Here is a 23,551-nt window from a genome sequence, read left to right as displayed (position 1 = left end):
AGATCAATGAACAGATTTTTTAATTTCTAGACGAAAATGCAGTACTAACAAATTTTCAACATGGTTTTAGAAAAGGTTTTTCCACGGCAACCCAATTGGTGACCATAATTCATTCATTAGCAGCGTGTCTTGACAATAACGGCCAAATTGATGCTATATTTTTAGATTTCAAAAAAGCTTTCGACAAGGTACCACACGACAAATGAATAGCAAAACTTAATAACATTCACATTCCGGATATTTTTGTTTCCTGGATTGCAGCCTACCTATCCAACCGCCAACCGCTTGTAAAAATTAACGAAGAAGAATTTCGGTGTCTTCTTGTCACCTCTGGGGTTCCACAAGGTGATGTTTTGGGACCATTGCTTTTTTTGTTGTATATTAACGATTTAGTAACGGTTGTTGACCCTACTGTTCAAATTCGATTGTTCGCTGACGACTGTGTTTTGTTTCGGGAAGTCACATGTACTAATGATCAGAACGAACTCGAGAAAACATTGAAAACGTGCGGGAGTAGTGTGTAGAAGGGGGAATGGAATTAAATTTGGAAAAAAGTGTATATCTCAGTGTAACGAGAAAGAAAAATCCCAGTGAACACGTGTATAAATTAGGATCGTCTTCTCTCACACAGGTTGACAGTTATAAGTACCTCGGCGTTACGTTAACAAACAACTTATCATGGAACATGCACATAGATAATATTTGCTCGTCTGCCTTTCGGAAATTATGCTTCCTAAGATATAAGCTCAGAAACTCCCCTCCAAACGTAAAGCTTCTTAGTTTTCACTTTCGTTAGGCCGAAGCTGGAGTATGGGAGTATCGTGTGGGACCTCCATACTAAACAAAACGTTAAAAAACTTGAAAGTATTCAGCGGAAGGCCATTCGATTTGTTTGTTTTAGGTTTTTGCGAACGGACTCTCCCACAGACCTAATGCTAGCTAATAATATTCCTTCCCTTCAGGATCGTAGAAAGAAGTCCCGCCTTGATTTTCTGTCTCTTTTATATAATCGCAAACTTTCCCTTGATCCAACCCCTTTTCTTTCTCCATTAAACACAAGACCGACAAGACATCGCCAACCAAATGCACTAACTCCGTACTTCGCGAGAACGGACACGTTCAAATTTTCATTTTTTCCACGCACCATCTCAGACTGGAACCAGACAATCGAATGTAGTACTTGCGATACTGAGTAACTGTGCACTGTTTTTTTTTGTTTTCCGTCTATTGTATTTCTCTTTGCATTACACCATGCCCTCCTGCTTGGACCGAAGTGTGTTCCGCAGTATGTCTTAAATAAAAAAATAAAAATGTCGTTTGTTGCTTTGTCTACAAGTTCGCTTATGAGCTTACTCTTCAAGACCTAACATTTGAATGGATAAATCCTTATCGTCTTACTGAGGTTTTGTTTCTCTTTTTTCTATGCAAGAAAGTTTAAATGAGCTAGCAGAGGACATTGCTGGGCTCGAAGATGAACCACATCTATGGGATGATTTTTCTTTTTAACAGTCAGCGAAGTTCACGGTGATTGAGAAAGTAGTCAAAAAGCTTCTGAAGATGCTAAAGTCAATAATGGTGATGCTCATCTTGAAGTGAAGTGAAGTGAAGTTTATTTTCCTTTCACACAAAGGGGGTAGCCGGGGCTAAAGGCTGGAGTGCCTGACAGAGGCCTCGGCTCCCTTGTACAGTCTGACATAAATAAACGAAAACACATAATTGCAGTGTTAGCTGCATTTGCCAGTGTAACACAATGCTGCCAAGCATGCAGCGTAGACAAAATACAAAGCATTATAAATATACAGAATATCTTGAATTTTATATTACGAAATTCAGCAGTAATGCCTTCTGATCTTTTTGTAGGCAGATTAAAATTTATGGACAAGTTGTTGATTTTATTTTAACAACTAGACTGCAATGGACACAGGTGGACTGCTTGCTGAAGCTGCATAATGCAATATTTTGAAAAAAAGTTTTTGCGTCTATTCAAAGGAGTACAAACACCAATTTTAAAAGCTCACTGAACTCTGCCATACAAATATCCGTTATACAGAGATGACGAGCTAGTGTGAAACTTGATAAAGACATAGAATATTAACTTAGCTTGGTGCACCTTGTAATGTTGACCATATAGTGTAGTTTCGGGGCCCTGCGCACAAGTATGAGCAGTGTTGAAGATGTCAGGGACAAAACAAACAAAATGGCTGCTCGTACGTCACCAACAGAGCCAACCTTGAAAATGTGTCAATAACTTGAGCTTGGGTGAGGATGCAATGAAAAGCTTGTATCATGTCGTTGTGTCAGGGTACAGTAGAAACTGATACTAACGTGTAGGAATTTTTCAAGGTGCACTGATACTTACTATTGCACTATCTAGGCCCTTTGAAGGCTCGGCATTGCATTTGATGCTTAAAAAAGCTACTGGTAATTTTTGCATCATTACCTTACAATACAGATTTAACAAACTCTAAGCTATCCTATTTATACTACTTTCAAAGGTTTGGCAAGCTTTTAAGGCTCTGTATAGGTGGATGAAATTTATCAAACTGTTCAATTTGCAGTCTGCATCAGCTGTCAGCAATGCAGTCAGTAGGACCTTGTGCTCATGGAAGTCAAATCCTCACGTACAAAACAAAACTAATACATTTTTGCAATAATTGTGTGGCTTTTCGCATTGTGGATTGTGTTGCACTGGTGAACACCATATAAAACGCTGTAATTGGACTTGGGATGTCATGTCAAATTGCCCCTCACACAAATATAGATATGTGTTTGCCGTAAACGAGACATACACACGAGCTTGGCATTCTTGATTGCTTTAAATCTAGTTTTGAATTTATTGTTATGTGAAGGCTAAGGTAAAATGCAATGCAGAATTTAGTTGCTCTCATATTCAAGTACCTAATTTGCAGAGTGTTCTGTTCAAGTTTTAATTATTTCAGTACTATTAGTATCTGTTGAGCATGTGTAGTACTACAGATTATGTAGTATCTTGCAAGTATCAACAGCCATGGAAAATCTTCATGCTAGTGTAATTAACTATGTCTTCTGAAATAAAGTAAACACACTACTGCATGGCCTCGGTTTTTGTGCTCCTTGTCAGTCATCAGTTCCACAATGTGTACAAATCTCGTGTTCGCAGTGAATTGTAGGAATGACTTGTTTGCTTTGATGATCTGGGAATCACCTGGCCAGGCTAGCTGTGTTGTGCCACATGAAGATGTTTGTGCAAAAGAATATGACATACGAGAGAGGGACACACATAGATCAGCCAACTTATTCATGAGTCAACTACCCCAGTTAAAGCAGCAAGTCTCAGTGAAAGTAAGTTTGGGTGAGTAACATTTTGGGAAGTCTTAGTTCAAGAGTCCGGTTTAGAATAAATTAGGGGATGAGTTCAAGTCAGCCATAGGCACGAAATTTATTTATTGAGTGAGCATGCATGACCTCGACTTTTCTGTCGACTTGTGGTCCTATCAACTCAACTTCATTACTATCAGTCTTATGTCGGCTTGTGTTCATGCTTGTGCCTACCTACATGCTTCAATGCTAGACAGTTTATAATCCTTCTAAATACTTGTTGATAAGAGGCATACGTTACGGTAATGGGTCGCTTTGTCCTTAGCCCACAATCTCTTTCACAGGACATTATTTTAATAAAAATATCTCGTGTGAGTTGCCTTTCAATAAAAGTGTGCTTACTGAATTGCCACTGATAACTCATATTAAAAGGTACAAGGTCAAGATGGACTAAGAAGGGCACCGATTATGCTAAATATTAGCACTGAAGCAGTACTACGAATTCAACAGCTTTGGTATGAAAAGTAAAAGTTGAGGTGGCGAAAGCCTATAGTGGTTTGGAGTGCAAATAATATATCTTTTTATTACAGCTTCCTAAAAATTGTTTGGTTTTGTTATCGAGGTGGTGGTAATATCCCCGTGAGCCTTTGTTCACTGCACCTTGTGCTGGGGAGTCACCTGCATGGCGGTAGCGCACTCACGGTGAGCCAGCTTAGAAAGAAGTGGTCGCTGTCGCGACATGGCTCCCGACAAAATAATGTGGCGCCATGCTGTAACAATACGTGTGGATATACGGCATAATCGTGTCTACTAACGCCAGACAACCAACCGGCCGTCTAGACAGGCTTGTTGTCGCACGAAATTATCATTTAAGCTGTACGTCGTTGAAATGACGGAGTTCTTCTTAGCTGATGCTCGGAGGATAGCAAAGTGTGGGAACGCAGAGGCGGAGAACCATCTCAGAGGGAAAGGGCAGTTGTTTGCTACATTGGTGGAGCATCAATTAGGGGTTCTTTCCATGAGGCTGTCTCAGATGAGACGGGAGGTATTTAATGATGAGAAATTGAGAGAAGGGAAACTTGGTGCTGGAGAACGAGATCGGGAAGTGGGAACAGAGACAGAGGTCGTGCTTAGCGCAGACTCTGATCCAAGATTAATACTACAGCGAGAAGTTGGTGTCGATGTGTAGAGTATACGAAGGGCTCGGCAAGTAACGCCGACGTTGATATTAATACATGCCATTGCTTACTGCGCGGTTGGTTTAGTGGCCACCCCGGCCTTTGTTTGTAAATCTGTGTCAGTGTGTGAATAAACCGAAGTTTGCCAGCAAGTGAGCAAGCAGTCCAGTCCTTCAACGTGTCGTCGTGATCATCCGAACCATAGGGATTACACCTATCATTCTAATCTTAACTCCTTTTTTTGGAGGCCACACGCAACAGGATAGTCATAATTTCTATAGAAATATGAGCCCCAGCAAAATTAAGAACGCTGTTCAGCTTGCTTCCAAATTCCAGATAGCGAGTGGGAAATGAAAAACGTCAGAAGTGGCCTATTTCTATATGTGTTCTGGCAAAAAAAGCAAATGAAAAAAGAAAAGAAAGTAAAAAAAGACAAACCTTTGTCATAGCATATGCAGTAGCAATTGAAAAGTGCACTGGCTCCACAGCAGCATCGCCGAAACCTAGAGACGAAAACAGAAGTCTATATTCAGCGATGCCCATGCCACAATGTTTAGCTTAGTGCTTCAAAGGCACGCCGGTTTTGTTTTGTGCCAGCTCTCATTCTCCACTTATAATGTATTCAAAACATGCTAATTGGCCCTAAGTCTATACCTTGAACAATTAGAATTTTTTCACAGATTGAAGGAGGAAGCTTAGTCCTAGCAACAGCGAAAGAGATAATATTCTTTCGTACCTTATTGTTCCAAGTATTGCCTAAAACGTATATACCTTATACCATTGCTTTGTACACGCAATATAACGGAAGAGGAAGTGATTGAAAATTTTGTTGACTACCCAAGAAGACGTAACTTTTATTAAATACAATTGATTATGTGATGATCGGACAGTTGGTCATGCCATATTTAATAATAAAACGAATTAAATGACCAACAAAAATTACAGGCGATCATGTGCTGGCGTCAAGCTTTTGTCGGAAAACCTGCACCTTCTCAGTGGCTGAGGTGCGAACGAAGGCTCCAATCTCAAGGGTGAGATCTCGTATGCGATTCAGCGTACAAGGAGAAGAACATGGTGAGGCCCAACGTTGCGTGGTTACAGCAGAGCCGACGTGACGTGAAGGCAGCCTGAGCAAGATGAAGGAGCCAAAGCTGAAATGAATATCCAGGTGATTACTTTTGTACTGAGACTTTTGGTTGACATGAGACACCAGAAGACGCTGACGGGCAACGCAAAGTGTCGTCACGAGAACGATGGCGTCCTGAACATGAAATAAATGGAGTTAAGTCTGCTTCAAAGGCGATTCGCGATGCAGAAGAGGATGACCACCCGACGGCAAATAGAATAGCAAATAGGTAATATTGCGATGGGAGGAATAAAGTTCGACTAGCAGCACCCTCTGGTCTCTATTGGAACAAATACGTATGTGATCATATTGTCACTTGCTCGCAACAAGAAAGCAAGAAAGACGATGATACAAACGGGCATGTGCTATGCAAGACAGTGGAAAAGACGAACAATAGCTCGCTTGCGCGTTCTAATAAAGAATAGTTTCGTAACCTAACCCCTATGGTTGGTTGCCCAGGACGTTGCGGAACAACCAGCCAACATCCGACCTCCTTGTGTTATCACAATCTCTGCGTTAATGCCTCAGCTTTGAAACCGTGACAATATTGTCACGCGCTAAGAGCTCGAAGGAACGTATAAAGGGACGCGACTGTCAAAATCTCAGAGACAAAGAAGGACGTCTCCACTGGCACGGGTTGCTAGTCTTCGTCTTCCTCGTTCACCGGCACAGAACTGACCCACTGTTCACTGGCACAGAACACCAGGCGGCGTTACTCCTCCTTCCAAGAGAGCGTTGACCCGATGCTCAAACAAAAGTGTGCACAGCAGTTGGTCAAAGTAGGTAACATAAAGAAACATTAAACAAATTAGTGCACGAGAGAAAATGCGTCCTGGGCCCGGCAATCGGAAATAAATGGCATTCACTGTTCACATGAAGAGTTCACTGGCACAAGAAGAAAATTCGCATCACCGCGTAAAGTATGGTTTTAGGCGGATTAAGTGTACAGTCTCTGGGCGTGGTAAGCTGCACTGGGATGATGGTGAGCCTCCGTCTGGAACCACTTCGTAGTTCACGTTACTCACACGTCTGAGTGCGTTGTAAGGTCCAAAGTACTTCCTCAAGTGTTTCTGACTGAGACTTTGCCGCCTAATGGGTGTCCAAACCCAAACTTGGTCACCAGGTTTATAATTAACTTCTCGATGATGGATGTTTTACCGCCGCGCATCTGCGCACTGTTGAGCTCGGATGTGCACACAGGCCAGTTGACGTGCTTCCACAGCGCGCTGAATGTACTCATTGATGTCGGGGGCTAATTGGTCGAGCTTGTCGATGTCCTCATATGGAATCATGGCGTCCAGCATAGTTCTAACATCTCGACCATAAACGAGTCGGAATGGCGTGAAGCGTGTAGTTTTCTGCGTTGCCGTGTTATACGCAAATGTTACGTATGGCAAGATGTCATCCCACGTTTTGTGCTGCACATCCACGTACATAGAGATCATGTCGGCTAGCGTTTTGTTTAGCCTTTCTGTTAAGCAATTACTCTCAGGGTGATACGCAGTGGTCTTTCGATGGGTTGTGTAACTCAACCTGAAGATATCATCCAAGAGTTTCGCTGTGAATGATGTCCCTCGATCAGTGATGACATATGACGGGGCGCCATGCCGTAGCACAATTTGATGCATAATAAAACTGGCAACTTCAGATGCGGTCCCTCGCGGCAACGCCTTCGTCTCAGCGTAACGCGTGAAATAATCGGTTGCGACAATAATTCATTTGTTGCCAGAAGAAGACAAAGGAAATGGGCCTAGGAGGTCCATCCCCACTTGTTCAAACGGTGTACGTGGTGGATTTATCGGTTGTAGATGACCTGTAGGCTTTAAATGTGGTGTCTTGCGAGGCTGGCATTCACGGCATCCCTTCACGTAGCGTTTGACACAGGCAGACATTTTAGGCCAGTAGTACAGTTGTCGCACCCGATCCATAGTTCTCGAGTAGCCCAGATGGCCAGATGTGCTCTCGTCGTGGCAAGCTAATAAGACGTCATCGTGGAGGGCTTCAGGCACGACGAGAAGATGAGATCTGTCACCAGCACCGGCGTTCCTTTTATATAGGACGCCATTTCGTAGGCAAAATGATGGCAACGTTCGTGACATCGGACGAGGAATGGGCGCGGTGCCACCTTCTAAATGATCTATAATCATTCGTAGATCGGCGTCATTTCGTTGATGAGACATCAGATCCGGTCCGCTGACAGTTGCCACGAAGGCGCCGTCCTCTTCTGCGCTAGTACTGGTGGATTGAAGAGGTGCTCGTGAGAGCGTGTCGGCGTCTTCGTGCTTTTTGCCTCACTTGCACACGATGGTCACATCAAATTCCTGTAGGCGCAGACTCCATCGTGCTAATCATCCTGGAGGGTCTCGTTGATTGGTCAACCAGCACAAAGCATGATGGTCAGTCACCACTTTAAATGGTCTTCCATAGAGATATGGCCTAAACTTTGTAATTGCCCAAATGACCGTGAGACATTCTTTCTCTGATGTGGAATAGTTTGATTCCGTGCGAGAGAGTGTGCGACCTGCGTAGGCTATTACCCGTTCAATGCCATCTTGTCTTTGTACCGAAATAGCTCCTAGACCAATATTGCTGGCATCGGTGCGTACTTCAGTGTCAGCATCTTCATCGAAGTGGCCGAGCACGGGAGGGGAAGAGAGCCAGTGCTGTAGTTCCGCAAAGGCAGTCTGCTGTTCGTCAGCCCAGACAAATGGTGTGTCATCACGCGTGAGGCGTAAAAGTGGCTCCGCAATGTTAGAAAAATTTTCAATAAAGCGCCGGTAATACGCGCACAGACCTAGAAATCATCGAAGACTTTTCTTGTCAGTTGGAGGTGGAGAAGCGGTGACAGCAGCAGTTTTGTCAGGATCAGGCCGAACACCAACCGCGCTCACGACGTGACCAAGAAACTTTAATTCTTCGTAGCCGAAATGACATTTCACTTTCAGTTTCAGTTTCAGTTTTGTTGAGCATTTTCTTCACAGAGTTGCGAAAAGAAAACGCAAGGATAAGAGCAAAAAGCTGCTATGTTAGCAACTTGACGAGGCTCCTACCCCTTTTCACTTGGCATTACAAAAAAATCAGCAGAGCGCAAAACATGAAAAAACAATTTGACGTCGATTTTCAATACATCAAGAAATTAGGAAATAAAAAGAAAATGCATCAAAATTACATCAGTTTCAGGTGTACTTAAGATAAGCAAACCACAAAGAGAGAAAAAGAACAAAAACAAAAGAAAACAGCGTGCGTTCAATCATGAAACAATGCACACGTTGCTAAACGGCTACCAAAGTATTACAAAATGATTATACAACGTTTACAACACTGGGTATGCGAAAAGCACAAGTTTTAATGCACAAGGGAAACACTGACGAGTGAAATGTTGCACGTTTTACTCGTAAAAAAAGCAACGAAAAAAAATGTCAAAGAAAGCAAACATCATAGGATGCCATGTTACACACGAGCACTATTATAGGTTGTTTCTTTTACATATAGTACTGTAGCCGGATAACTAGAAGAAGCTAAACTACACGCCGCCATTTTCGACGAGAAGGTTCTTAAGTTGTTTTTATGGATATTAAAGATGTCGATGTCTTTATTTTCAAACATGTTAAAACAAGCTGGAATACAGTGTTCAAGTCTTCTCAAACCGTGATTAGTTCGCGAATAAGGAACGAACCAGGAAGGTTTGTGACGATCTCACACTCAGGCTTGAGTGTGAGATCGGTCGATCTAATGGCTTCAAGAACATTCCGAAGGCGACGAAGATGCTCGTCAAACGTTTCTGAAAACACAACGACATCATCGAGGTAGATGAGACAGCTTTTCCACTTGAGGTCTGCCAGGACTGTGTCCATCATTTGCTGGAATGTGGCTGGAGCGGAACAGAGGCCGAAAGGGAGCACTTTCAATTCATAAAGTCCATCCGGCGTTACAAAAGCGGGCTTTTCCCGGTCACGTTCATCGACCTCTATTTGCCAATAGTCACTCTTCAAGTCGACGGACGAAAAATACTTCGCGCGTCGCAGCTTGTCCAGAGAATCATCGACTCTGGGCAACGGGTACACGTCTTTCTTTGTGACATTGTTCAACTTTCTGTAGTCGACACAAAAGCGAGACGTGCCATCTTTATTTTTCACAAGAACGACTGGTGATAACCAAGGGCTGCTTGAAGGCTGTATCACGCCATCCTGAAACATTTCCTTAGCCTGCGTTTGAATCTTGGGCCGTTCGGTGGGCGAAACACGATAAGGCTGCTGCCGTACGGGATGCGCGTCGTCGTAGGTGATAATACGGTGTTTCGTTATCGGTGTTTGACGTATCTTCGAAGAACACGCAAAGCATGTGTGGAACTCCAGCAACAGCTCGCTCAAACGCTGCTTGGTTGCTTCAGAAAGCGTTGGATTGATGTCGACGCTGCGGAAAGGCGTTTATGCAGTGCCGATGGCCTCGGAAGCAAAACACTTGGTGACATTGGCGACTGGGTCGGCGTAGGCGATGAGTTCCAGGAAAAAGGTGCCGGCGCTCGTAGCTGAAGTTTGTGACAAAAAAGTTGCAGTGATCATCATGAAGGTCAACAGGCTTCTCGCTACGCAGACACCCTGAGACAGCAAAAGCAAGTGATTGCTTTCTACGACTGCTTCACCGTGCATCACTCTGTCCCACGCCACCTGAACCCCAACAGTTGCACGGGGTGGTAACGTGACAGCGTCGTCAACGACGCGAAGAGACACTCAGGAGTGGCTGGGGTTGGCGTAAGCTGTTGCGGCGTTTGTGGTCACGAAAGTGACAAGACATCGTCGAGTGTCAATTATAGCACCATGGTCCCTGAGAAAATCCATGCCAATGATCAGGTCTCAAGAACACTGCCGTAGAACTCTCAAACTAGCAACAAATGTACAACCGCGGACTTTCAGTCTGGCCGTGCACATACCGAGTGGCGTGACGACATGCCCGCCAGCTGTACGAATCGGCGTTTGGTTCCAAGGCGTCGTTACTTTCTTGAGAAGGGCGGCCAGTTTTTCGCTAATTATGGAATAGTTCGCACCAGTGTCCACTAAGGCGCTGTCTTCGCGACCATCTAGCAGAACAGAAATATATAAGGAAACTCTTCCGCAACCAGCTGGTAGTGTCGTCGATGTATCGTCGGTATCTTCTGTCCACGTCGATAGAGGGCCTTGAGCATGACCAGTCTGAGCGGCCTTGCCCCTGAAGGTCGCTGAGGCTAGTTTTCCCGACGCGGGCTAGGTGACCGGCCCTGCGCCATGCCCGCATAGGTGCGATGATTCGACGAGAACCGCCGCGGTGATGGAGAGCGTGAGTGGTGCCGAGATGTCGATCCGCGCTGCCGAGCAACGTAGTCAGTGATTTCCGGAGGCCGCTGGCCGAACGTAGGAGGTGGGGAGTTGGCAGAAAAACCACGAAGTCCCAGCTGTCGATAAGTGCACTGTCGGTAGATGTGCCCAGGTTCACCACAGTGATAGCAAAGTACACGTTGATCGGGGGCCCGCCACACGTCTGATTTTCGCGGAATCGGTCGGCGGTCACTGAGGTACGGGCCCGCTTGTACTGCCTGAAGCATGGCCGGGGCTGTGGTATAAAGCGGAGTGAAATGTGGTGCAGGTTGGCGCAGAGTTTGGTCTGCCGGAAGCATGGCAGGGACCGCAGTGGGAAGCGGAGCCAAAGGTGGTACTGGCTGGAGCAGAGTTCGCGCACACGACATGCGAGGGAAGTCATTTAGGGGCCGCGGCTCTGTCTGACAGGACGGTTCTCGTAGTGCCTGCTGAACTTCATCTTGGACGATGCCGGACGAAGAACTGACAGTGGGCGCTGAGGGTACAGATAACTTCTGCAGTTCTTCGCGAATTACAGAGCGTATGAGCTCTCGGAAGAAGTCGACATGGGCCCCAAGACCACCCATGTAGTCCGTCGCAGAAGCAAAGTTCACTTGTCGCTCGTACGTCTGGGTCCGTTGCCGAAGCGTGCTTTCAATCAGGACGCCTTCAGCAAGAAACTCTGACGTAGTCTTGGGGGGCTGCGTACAAGACCACCGAACAACTGCTCCTTCACTCCACGCATCAGGTATCACAACTTCTTCTCTTCCGGCATGTGAGGGTTGGCTCGTCGAAAAAGACGCGTCATGTCCTCAACATACATTGCTACACCTTCATTCGGCATTTGCATACGGCACTGGAGTTCACGTTCAGCTCGCTCTCGGCGATCGGGACTTGCATACGTTTCAAGAAGCCGGCGTTTGAAGTCCACCCATGACGTGAACACACCTGCCCGGTTTTCGTACCAAACACGTGCCCCATCATTCAAACTGAAGTAGACATGTCGGAGCTTGTCTGTGTCATCCCACATGTTATGAGCGGCAACGAAGTCATAGTGGACAAGCCAATCTTCAACATCCTCATAGACAGCACCATGAAAGGGATTCGGCGTTTTCGGTTTGAAGAGTACACGCAATTTCAGGGAAAAGAACATAATTTCTTCCTTGTAAAAATTGCCCAGAAAATAGTGAAAGTTAGCCGTGTTTCTAAACGAGGATGTCGCGTCGTGAAAGAATGCACTTAGGTATACTATAGCATGTGTTTGTCTGCAGACTATCTCTGAATACTTGTACAGAATCGAGGAAAAATGTGCCTGGAAGTCTTAAAAATATATGAGAGAGAATATTTCATTGCAACTCTCACTACTACTTCGTCTGTATCAGAGGCATTTTAATTATGATGGCTAGCGTGACCACGTACGAAAGTAATCGAGTGGTTCATGTCACGGACGGCCATTTTCGGCGGCCCCGCGTCACGGCAATTAACGGGCGCCGTACTTACCCACTGACCGTGGGAACGGCGGGCGCATGAAAGGGAGCCAAGAAGTGCAGAATGGGGTGCTTTTCTTGGAAAGTCGCCGTCGACGATTGATCCTTTTGTAACTGCGGCGGCGTCTGCAAGGTCGTGGAAGGCCGCGATATACCCCGAACAAGGATTAGGCTACGGGACGCACCGGCTGAGAGCCAAACAGTCTGACCGTTTCCCACGGGGAAAAGCGTGGGAAACCCTCTGGTGGTCAAGCCGTATGACAACAACCCAACAGGTTGTCACTCTTGCTAGTTGAGGGCCCTCTCCCAATTAAAAAGGGGTGGGGTCAAGATATTTTTGGGGCGGAGTTTCCATCAATTAAACGCGCATGATTGGACCCATGTAGAGGTCTCTTGTCCCCAAGGAAGAGAGCGAGGAGACACGAGGGGGATTTAAGCGCTAGATTTTGCCCTGCTAGGCAGTATAATCGCTGACCAACATGGTGTAGAAACAGATCAACAAGCATCTCTTCTAGAAGTTTTTAGTGTGGCTCTGTATCGGCTGGCCACCTAAACTTAGCCGTTCGTCTAGTTGTGACGTGATATTAACGTCTGCAACGTAGACATCGGGACTTCGCCTCGCGTTAGCTCAACCTGTTCGAAATCACGTGCAAGCAATAGCCTCCCGGAGCCACCAGCGTTGCAACACACCGACATTGCAGTCGAGCCAGAACTCTCTTCGACTTCTCGCATCCGATCGTCGGGGACGCAATGCGGCCGGTCTTCACACGTATGCCTTCACCTGTTTATACCTTCGAACTTTCTCCTCCGTTGTCTATTGTTGTTAGTTTGTGTAGATTGTAATAGTTCTCTCTCGTAACCTGAGTTATTGTTTGTTATATATTTTTTAGTTGTATCAAGTGTCGATGTATTTTGTTAGATGTATCGAGGTGTTGTATTAGATACCGTGTGCTGCAATATCACTAGAGTAAAGTTTGTTTTGTTTTCTCACGTCTCTGATCTCTTCACTGTCTCTGCTTGCATACGGAACGAACCAACCTGCTGTCATTCCCGTCGCCGACTTCGCGCTGGCGACGCTAGAGTGGCAGAGTGGCAGCTTGTAACAAAACTGGCGTCCGCGAGACAGGACGTTCCGTACAAGAGTAAGAGAGTGAGGGGTGAACGAGAACCGTTCGGACAGCGTGGTGATAGAGCCGCACAGTTGAAGCGGTTGCATCCTGCGTATGATTGCGCTGTTTTTTTAGTGGCATTATATTGACAGTTTGCAGTATGGAGTGTATGGATCTGGATAGGTGGAATTTGGTCTTGGTTTCGGCAGCTTTCTCAATTGCTAATGAAAGGAAGTAATGAAGAAAAATGGGTCGAACCATAACCGTTTCGCCATACGAGGACGTATCAACAAGTTCACACGGGGATGGTGCGTGAGAAAGGACAGTTATAGAAGTAGCGAAAAGATTGATTGGAGTTATAGGGTCTGCGAAATTGACCATCGGCTGGTTTTTAATAATCTCAAGAAGGCAATCAACTCATCGTGAGAGGAGCACAAATTACCTCAGTTAGCAGTTCTTGCGGATTAAAAAGTTATTTTATTATTCTTAATTACGTTTTTGTATAATGTCTCCTGCCATGTGAGGATGTCTGCCGCCACATAAAAATGCAATTGTGAAAGTTGCAAGAAAATGATAAATTTGTCTAACTTTGTAGTTCTTTCGGAAATCTTTTTTATATGACGCTTTGCAGCCGAACTTACAACTCAGGAGAAATCGCAACGGCACTTGAAGGGCCCCTAAACCACCAAGCGGTCGAAATTTAGTTGAGGTGAGGAAGTTTTGCTCGAGTTTACAACGAACACGTAACTCTGAAAATTTTTCGAAGCGGAGCCGTTCTAGCGGAGTTACACGCGTTTCATGATCGAACTACGACGATTGCTTCTTTCCTCTTTCCTACGCTACCATCTTCGAAAACCGTTTGGCCCCTCCTCGCTAAGTGCCCTTCGTGATATCGCGTGGCATACTTCACCGCTGACGCGTTGTTCGAGACAGCGTGTACTTCCGGTTGTCGTGGCCCGCCACTCCGAAGACCCATCTCGCCGTCAACTGTGTTGCGTGAGTCATCTGGGTGCACTGATCGTTGACTAACCGCTGTTGCCGTCATGCCGGCCCGTGCCCTTACGAATCGTGCCGGTATGGACCTTGTGTTGCGTTACGGGCCGCACACGTTGATTCGCAAACGGCAACATGACCAAGAACAGCAAGGTGTGCGCGAACAGCTGTTTGCAGAGTGACCGGAAGTCATTGGTTCTCGTTCGGCCAATCGCAAGCATCTAAAGGGGTAACGTCATCAAGTTTCAATGGTGATGTCACACATGTCAGTGGCGTGAATGGCGGGGACTGAAAAGGAGAAGCTATTTTTTTTCCGAAATAGTGGTGCGCCCGCTACTAGTAGCGCTGTGGCGTGTGGCATCGTTGATTGCGATGACATTCTGCACGCGATGCGCTTATTTACTAGGAATGTTACTAGGAATGCGCTTATTTACTAGGAATTTACTAGGAATTTACTAGGAATTTATTAGGAAGATTGAAAGGGACTTAGGGGCCCTTTAAGGGGCAATTAGCACAATACCTTTGGCATCGCGTTTTTCTGCTGCAAAGTGTTGCTGGGGGACTGTTAGTAATGGCATGACCCGTGGTTTGCTGAAACACGTGACTGATAATTAATTACGGATCCCTCATTATAGGCCTGTTTCATTTTCGGTTTAGGAGAGAGCTGCAACAAAAAGAAACTGCCCGGTTCAACTATCACCGCCCCGCCGTGGTGGTATAGTGGCTAAGGTACTTGGCTACTGACCCACAGGTTGGGGGTTCGACTTCCGGCTCCAGTGGCTGCATTTCCGATGGAGGCGGAAATGTTGTAGGCCCGTGTGTTCAGATTTGGGTCTACGTTAAAGAACCCCAGGTGGTCGAAATTTCCGGAGCCCTCTACTAAGGCGTCTCTCATAATTATACGGTGGTTTTGGGGCGTTAAAACCCACATATCAATCAACCAATCAATCAATCAATCAATCAACTATCACCGCCAAGTGTGTGCAGCTGTCGACAACGTCAGCACACGGAACAGTGAACACTTCTGCACGGCCCGCTTCAAGAATTACTTTCGCATAGCAAACGGGACTGCGACGTCACCAAACCACAAAGGGCCACGCACTTGCGACGAGCCACCAAGAAGTAGACTGCGGAAATGATCCAGGAAAAGAAAAGTGGTGGGTATGACGTCAACATGTTTTATTGAGTGCGTCGTGGTGACATGAGGGAAGTATGGGGTGTCTGAAAGGTCCCCTTCGACGGTGTCAATGAGACAATGGAGCTGAGCGCTAACGCAAACTTCAAACATAAGTAAAATATCTTCCAACTAATATTCGAAGTTGATTTTTTTGCAGATGATATACGACTGTTCACGGGAATCAACTCTGAAGACTATCTCGGCCGCGAATTTTCTGTCAGTACCCCTTTAACATCGCTTACCCACACTGAAGTTAATATCTTAATGTTTCTTCGTAGCGCACTTAAACTTACCGACAATCCTTGCGAGGGGCTTCACCCCGAGATGATCGGCTGCCTGGCGGGTCATCAAAACGCAAGCCGCAGCGCCGTCGTTAAGACCGCTAGCATTTGCAGCCGTGATAGTGCCTGCAAGAGAGCGAAGCCACGGTAAGTGCAGCACGACTTCCAGTATTATATGTTCTAGAATATTTAACTGCGAAACAATTCGGTGACCGGGCTGGTCATCCATCCATGCTTGTCACGTGATGTGATCGCGCTCACAGTAAAGCGTTCAATAGAGGCCCTAACAAAGGCAGCCATGCTCAGAACTGTTTGAAAAGAAATGAACACGATCTAAAATAATATAATAAGCAGAAATGACACAGATGTATTTGTAGTAATTAACGAAAATCACTGGATGATCTTTTCGAAACTCTGTGGCTGACTTCAAGAACGCACAACAGAGGGAGCTACCTTCTCGCCAAGTGAGTGAATGCATGCCCTCTCCTGTGCAGCAGAACGCAACGAACTCAGGGCTTGCTGTCATATTGAAAAGCGCGTGGCGCCATCTGTTGCAAGCGCGGCCAAGCAACACCCTCAACTGCCACGCAAGCAGACGCTCTGCAAATCAAACGCGAAACGTCACAACCGAGGCCGGCTGTTTGCATGTTTCACGCTGTTCCTCTACTAAAATTTTGTGCTGAATTCTTGTGAAACGTCGAGGAGACCTTCCTCGACAGTCCAGAATGTCTGCAGCACAAGCATTGCAGACTTCGGAAGGAACTTCAGCAGGTACGTATTATACGACTGAAAGAAACATGAACAGCGGAAAGTGTTAACTACGGCGTACCTTGGCTGTGACAAGGCAGAATTTGTGCTGTAAGCCAGCGCCAACGCAACGCTAGAATCTGGCTCCAACTTACGCACTGCATGTGTACGAATTGCCAGTTCTGCCGGGCACTCGGAGCACACACGCGGTGCAAAAGGGCCAGCCGGAACAATATTTTATATGCTACAGTGAAGCCAGCTGAAAGCACATGTAGACTCGCCTAGTCACAGTGAAGCGATGTCGCAGTTCGACAGAGTAGAAAGCCATACTTTCCGCGCCCTTCACATCTCTATGCATCGCGATAGTAGGCTGTTACAGTTGTACTAAACATGCGCGGTGCGTCTATCTACGCGTGAGTCGTAATGCATATATTCATTATTGACATGTACCTGCGAAGGAGCGTGGCAATAGTTTTGTGCCGCATACTACTGGCATACTGCACGCAAATCGCTGCTGCAAAGTGGAACAGCTGGAGTCTCGCTTGAATAAATGCAGTAAGTATTCTTACTCGTGCACTTCACTAGGCTCGTAATTTTTCCAGCTGATTGTGATTATATTCTGTAGGGCGGCCAGACTCAGCGTTTTTCGTTGTGGACGGAAATCTGTGCAATCGCAAAAGACCGCACCGACCAGCACGATTCCCGCGATGCGCTGTGAACTTCACAGGCAGTGCTCAGCAATCTCTTCCTTTTGCGCTGGTTGTTGTCGCATCAGATGACAGCGCAGTAGTACCCAGATGACATTTTATAAGCAGGCGCAGCGTGAACAGGTGCTTTTTCGCATTTGCGACTCCTAGAGCCACTGCATGCTATGCTAGCGAGACGTGCTTTAACAGTTACAAACAAATTATGGCGTTTCTGGCAGCGAAGGTATACCACCGAAGGTGCCTGGGTGCGAGATAGGCGTGCTCTCGTCTATACGCGGCTAGGTTAGGACTCTCGCAAGATTTCGTACCGACCGGTTTTGCCTCCGCGATCTTCGACGACAGTGCAGCTCTGGCCGACTGGCTCGCCCTATGCCATCTCCTGACGCTGACAAGAGCCCTCGCTAAGTGGTACCCCGTCCTCGGACTCCTGCAACCATGTCCACCTTTCCTATCTTCTCCTCATTTCCGTATGTGGTCTCGCTGTCCCTGCGCCTCTCTCTATATCTATACCTTTATTCCCCCCTATCCTTTCAATCCCTCCTTACCGCGATCCCTCGTGAGCTACTGCTGAGGTGTCCTCCCCTGAGAGACAGTTACGAGGCTCATTTTTTTCCTTTCTCTTTTTTAAAACTTATCGCCCCCCCCCCCAGCATAGCGTCGGCGCTGCTTTGATGACGCAGACGATGCGCGTCACAATTGCCGTGGCAAGCAGGCAGGCGATAAACCTTACAAGATTCTACTTGCACCAGAGAAACGCTACATGCGTAGCTCGAACACTGGCGTCATCGACGCTTTGGTAAATGTAGCAGCGGCAACTCTACTAACAAAAACTACTGGGTCCTCTATGCGCTTCTTCGGGTTTCACAGTAATGAAGCTGCCACATATTTTTTTTTCTTTTTCAATATATGTTTTCTTATTTATGTAGCAGGCCAAAGATGCGTATGGTGTTATAAGTATAGACCAAGTAATTGAAACAGTTACAAATATACATTTCAAGTATTGTCATCCAGTGGTGTTGAAACGAAAGCAGCAATGTAAATCAGATGGGCTGATCCGTGAGAAAGATTTATTGTATAAAAATTACGCGAAATGATTAAATTTATGGAAGCTTTCCTCTAGGTGGGCCGATACTGAAGGAAGCTCGGAGCTTTCTGTGTTTCTGGCTTTTTTCCCTCTTCTCTTTGTTTTCAATGCCAGTTTTTTGTCTTTTCTCGTTATTTATATATACTGCATTTCTTTCTTGAGTCATTATTTTTTATTCTTGTTCTTTCCTGCTTTGTGGCTATTCGTTCTCTGTTCTTACTTTTTTCTCTTGCTTCACAATTTTGTGTGTCGTTTTCCCTGCGCTGCACCAAGAGACGGTAATATACCACCGCCATGCTCCAAAAGTGCTCCACACTTCGAAAAAGGTCGTATATTACGAACATTCACATGAGTCCCAGCAATGCATACATAGGTAGATCAGCGAGACAGAACACTTGACACAAAATGCAAAGAGTCTTGACGTACAACATTTGATATTGTTTACCAAAATAGCAAACACAAAATACTCATGAGATTATAAGAAGACAGAAATAGTCTATATCAGAGCCATTTCGTTGCTATCAATGAGTTTTGATACTTTCTCTTACCATCAGTGCGCTGCTGTTAACATTTGCAATTGAATACTCGAGCAGTCGCTTAGAATCGATGTTAGCTTGTTGTAAAAACACGAAGATCACAGATTTATAGGCATTCTTGTGTGTGTGTGTGTGTGTGTGTGTGTGTGTGTGTGTGTGTGTGTGTGTGTGTGTGTGCGTGTGTGTGTGTGTGTGTGTGTGTGTGTGTGTGCGTGTGTGTGTGTGTGTGTGTGTGTGTGTGTGTGTGTGTGTGTGTGTGTGTGTGTGTGTGTGTGTGTGTGTGTGTGTGTGTGTGTGTGTGTGTGTGTGTGTCACACACACACAAAAATGCCAGTTTAAAATGCCAGTTTAAAAGAGCCCTGCAACACTTTTTGAGCATGGTCAGAAAACGCTGCCGATCGGTAGTAGAGGCTCCCGAGAACACGCGAGCCAAATGTTATAGCACAGCACGCGGCATAGAATTCACAATAAGTCATCAAAGTCAGCCAAAATCACGTTATCTTCTTTCTACGGATGAAAGAAGATGCTCAAAAATCACACGTAGATTGCCCATTTAACAGCCATTGAATCATTTGAAAATGGTGCACTCAGCTGTTACAGAAATCGCCGCCGAAAGGCCATGAAAAAGCACACAGAAAAGCCGCGTATTCGGAGAGAAAAAGAAGTGCTCAAGGTCACGAGGCGCACGTGACGTTTTTTGTTTGCCCCTCCCATTAGCTTCCAGCCCTTGCATCAGGACGAAAGAAGAGATAATGATGTTGCAGTGCGTGACAAATCTTTAACGCCGCTCGTACTGGACGCATTCTTAAAATTTTTGCGGCGTTGAATTTGTTAGCCAATACGTTTTTTCAGTGAATTAGTTTCATGGTTGCTCAAAAACGTGTTTCAGAGCTCCTTTAGGGATGTTAATAAAGGCAATGGTAATCACAGTATGAAAAAAAGAAAAGTGGACGACGACGCAACATGCCATCAGCAGAATTTTAACCTGCTACCTTCGAAGGATGTGTGCGATGCTCTACCTCTGAGATACGCTGGTGATCGTCCCTCCAACCATATTACAGGCTATATATGTGCCATTAAACGTGCGATCGTCACTCAGCGCCGCTTGTCACCATTGGGCAAGTATAGAACACCTTTTTTTGCCTATTTGCGTCTGTCGTGTAGCGCATAATGTTATTGCGAACTGGCAGCTTACTAATAATCACTCGCGTACTACCTGAAGGATTCAAGTCTGCTAAAAGGAGACACTCGCAACGAATGAAGGAGGGAAGTGTTAGTTTACGGGCTTGTCTTCCTGTTGCCACCGCAAGTTCGAATCCTGCCGTTGGCAAGTTAATTTTTCGTGCACTTTTCTTTATTAGCATTTGCATTACAATTACACCTAATAACGTTTCTTATACTTTTCTAGCGGTTATTTTCTTTCCTTCTTAGTAATATGGTAGCCTACAAGAGAAACTTGCTTTTTTCTGTCGCATTTATAGGAACCGTTTATGTCGTTGATATCAAAATACATCACCTCGGCCGTATCCCCTAGAAAAAAAGATTTCTTTTCCGTTCAAAATTGTTCAAGTTCCTTACATAGTACTTATTTACAGCTGAGAGGAGAGAGAGGATCCGAAATCCTGGGAATGCAGAAGGACCCTTTTTCAACAGACACAACAGATAATTTGTTTTACGAGAAAGGTGGGTAAAGGAATAGTAAAATTACGAGTACGCCAAATAGGTTTACGTAATTCAATACAACGGAAAAAACAAACAACAATACGAAAATATCTTAACTAAATATCAGAACCTGCTAACGGTAAAAGAATTTTCAAGGGTGAAGCTCCTTACGCCATGGGTCGTATGTCCCGAGTTGTTGTAGTAGTGGTAGTAGCCAGTTGAATTGCATTGCATGTCAATAAAAACAGCGCCACAGCACATCCACGGAATGAATGATGATGAGTGGGACAAAACATCCGTCAGACTGTCCGTGCTTCCGTGCGTCTGTCCATCCGTCTGTCCGTTGTTATGTCGATGCGCTCGTTCATGCGTGTAAGTCTGCTTCGTCCCACTCGTCATCATTCACCTTTTGGGTATGCTGTGATATTTTTTTTACTATCTCCGAAAGGGGTATAAACGCGGCTCGTTCTGTACATGACTGTCTTAATCCCGCTAATATTTTACTCAATTTTTTTAATGAGTACGATCAGGAGGTACACAGACATGACTCTATTCAAGCATATATTATTCGTGAGGTACCCCGAGCTGCCACTGTGTTGTGAAACTAAACGTAAAATACGAGCTCTACATTTCAAAACCTGCTATCTCATTTAGGTCACCCTGGAAATGAGCGTCGATAGGCTTCTGCAATCCTGACTGTCCGTCGACGAGATGCGGGAAGGACCTTCTTTCAAATCGGTACGCTGGCTGACGCTATGTATAAGTACAACATTCAGTCTTTTGTAAAGCGTGCCACAAATGCAGATCGTTATACGAAACAAAATATGGCTGCTCATCTACGAAGTAAATGCTGATTATGGAGCGAAGCTATGTTCTAAGGCCCATAATGTCTACGGTGAAGTCGACCCTGGTATAAAGGACGGACAGATGTTTGAACGAATAGACGGATGCAGAGACGGTCAGACGGCTGCATAGATGGATGTGAACAAATACTCGGACGGACGGATGGATGGGCAGATCGAATGATAGAGTTCCGTCTATTTTTGAACCCTCTGCACGCTATATACACCCTGGAGACGATCTGCGTAACTTCTGTGTTTCGGAACGCCGGGGAGCTACGATAGCAACGGACATAGTGAGAGTTGAGACGCTTCCCTTCTAAAGAAAGCTTCAGTGATAGCGATTGACTGCGGCACCCACAAACGGTTATTCTTAACTATTCCATAAAACAATTCGGTCATCCCTTTAGGTTACTGTTGCAAGCGGCCGATCACCAGGCTCACTCAGGCTTCTGCGTTGTCGTTTGCTCGAGCAGTTTCTAGCTCAGTCGCTTGCCGACGCTTGCTTTCCGAAAAACCACAAATGCTTCTTCGTTTATGACGTATTTTAAGCATATTGGGAGCCCAGATTGTCGTCCATTGATTGTCTCCTGTCGCACGGTCATGCAGTGGTCATGCCCGAAACAGGGCTCAGAATTCAGGGTCAACTGGTGTGCACAAATACAGACGACGACACAGAAAAAGAAAAGACAAGTTGCGCTTGTCCCTGTCTTTTATTTTTCTGTTTCGTTGTCTGTATTTGCGCACACCAGTTTACCTTGCATTATGAACGAACTTGCCCAGTTACAAGTTTTACTCAAGGCTCAGAAACTGCAAAATAAGCTATCAGTGTTTAAAATATTAGTTATCACAGAATTCCCGAAAATGTAGTTGTGATAGTCACCTACCACAGCGAAAAACTAGCTAAGACATGCGGCCGATGATTGCATCATAGAAAACTATCCCTAGATAAGGAACGGAAACTCCTGTAGGGCGTTTGCTTAAAGCCCCGCTTGCACAGCTTTTAGCGCCACGAGTGGCTGGTCAGACCGATAATGTTTTCGGTATAAATAAAACAAGAAAGCATTTCCTTCTGGTGCTTGGATTTGAAACCCTGCCCTAATACACAGAAAGTGTACGTCTTGACTACTACGCTATTCCGCTTCTGATTTACTTATTTCCGGTTGCACGCCACACATAAGCAGACAAAATTATTCATTTCCAAGCCACTAGGCATCGTTCACCGGTGACCGATGAATTTGCGCCACTATTTTTGCACAAATACCGCGCTTCGGGACTCCTTTTGCCATCTAAACGATTTTACACACACTATAATTGCTTTTTTTGTTGGGTTCGCTTTTTTACCGCGGGGTGGCGATTTTTAAAGAGCATGCGAATTCAAATATTGAAGCACACGTGATCCGCGTGATGGCGTGGACGTCCGTAACAACGCGCGCTCGGAAAACAGCAATATCGCTTGATGTGGACGCTTCCACGGGCAATATTTTGGACTTCTCGCGCAGTGAAGACTCAGACAACATGGTGGCGAAGTCAGAGTTCAGCTCCGGCGAGGAAATTTCACCAGATCAGCCGGGAAAATCGGCAGCTAGTCGCGAGTAAGTTCCGCAGTTCGGCCACAAACATGTGTACAGTACAAGTCTGAGAGATTGGACGTACGGCTCAACTGTAAAAATTGCTACCAAGAGAACGAAATTGAACACAAAAGGAACGTTTTCAGTCGCACATGCAACGTTCATTTGCGCGTCATGGCCAAAAATATTTTAGTGCCTGGCACACTGACCTGCCTGAATTAACAATTTGTAGCTCAACAAGTTCTTGAGCTAAAGGCTTCATTATTTTCACTCCTGTTCTACTCCACTGTATTACATATTTTGCACAGCTCATGTTTCCATTATTTTTTTTACTCTGAAGATATAAGTCTATCATTTTGACCTTTGTTGCGAACATAGTTAATTGTTTGTGTTTGCCAATTTTCGTTACGTATTCAAAGCGTCCATT

The 23,551-nt window shown here is 45.4% G+C and overlaps 1 protein-coding gene across 22 annotated transcripts in view; it reads right to left on the bottom strand.

The window, feature by feature from the left end:
• Positions 1-23,551, bottom strand: part of LOC119180746 (acetyl-CoA acetyltransferase A, mitochondrial-like) — a 227,300-nt gene that overhangs the window by 63,704 nt on the left and 140,045 nt on the right. For 15 of the 22 annotated variants that reach the window (XR_012888681.1, XR_012888688.1, XR_012888678.1 and 12 more), the window contains 2 exons: positions 15,991-16,104; positions 4,914-4,978 (listed from right to left, as the gene is read on the bottom strand). Coding sequence is in view for 5 of the 22 variants with exons in the window: in XM_075882992.1 (XP_075739107.1) it covers positions 4,914-4,978; positions 15,991-16,104 (179 nt within the window). In the remaining 17 variants the exon portion in view is untranslated. The remainder of the gene's footprint in view (positions 1-4,913; positions 4,979-15,990; positions 16,105-23,551) is intronic. The other 7 variants (XR_012888690.1, XR_012888691.1, XR_012888693.1 and 4 more) reach the window with 1 other exon arrangement.

Source organism: Rhipicephalus microplus, unplaced genomic scaffold, assembly GCF_043290135.1.
Source record: "Rhipicephalus microplus isolate Deutch F79 unplaced genomic scaffold, USDA_Rmic scaffold_14, whole genome shotgun sequence".
In the NCBI taxonomy this organism is placed as follows: domain Eukaryota; kingdom Metazoa; phylum Arthropoda; class Arachnida; order Ixodida; family Ixodidae; genus Rhipicephalus; species Rhipicephalus microplus.
Note: the sequence above shows the minus strand (reverse complement) of the source record. Positions and strands in the feature narration are given on the sequence as shown.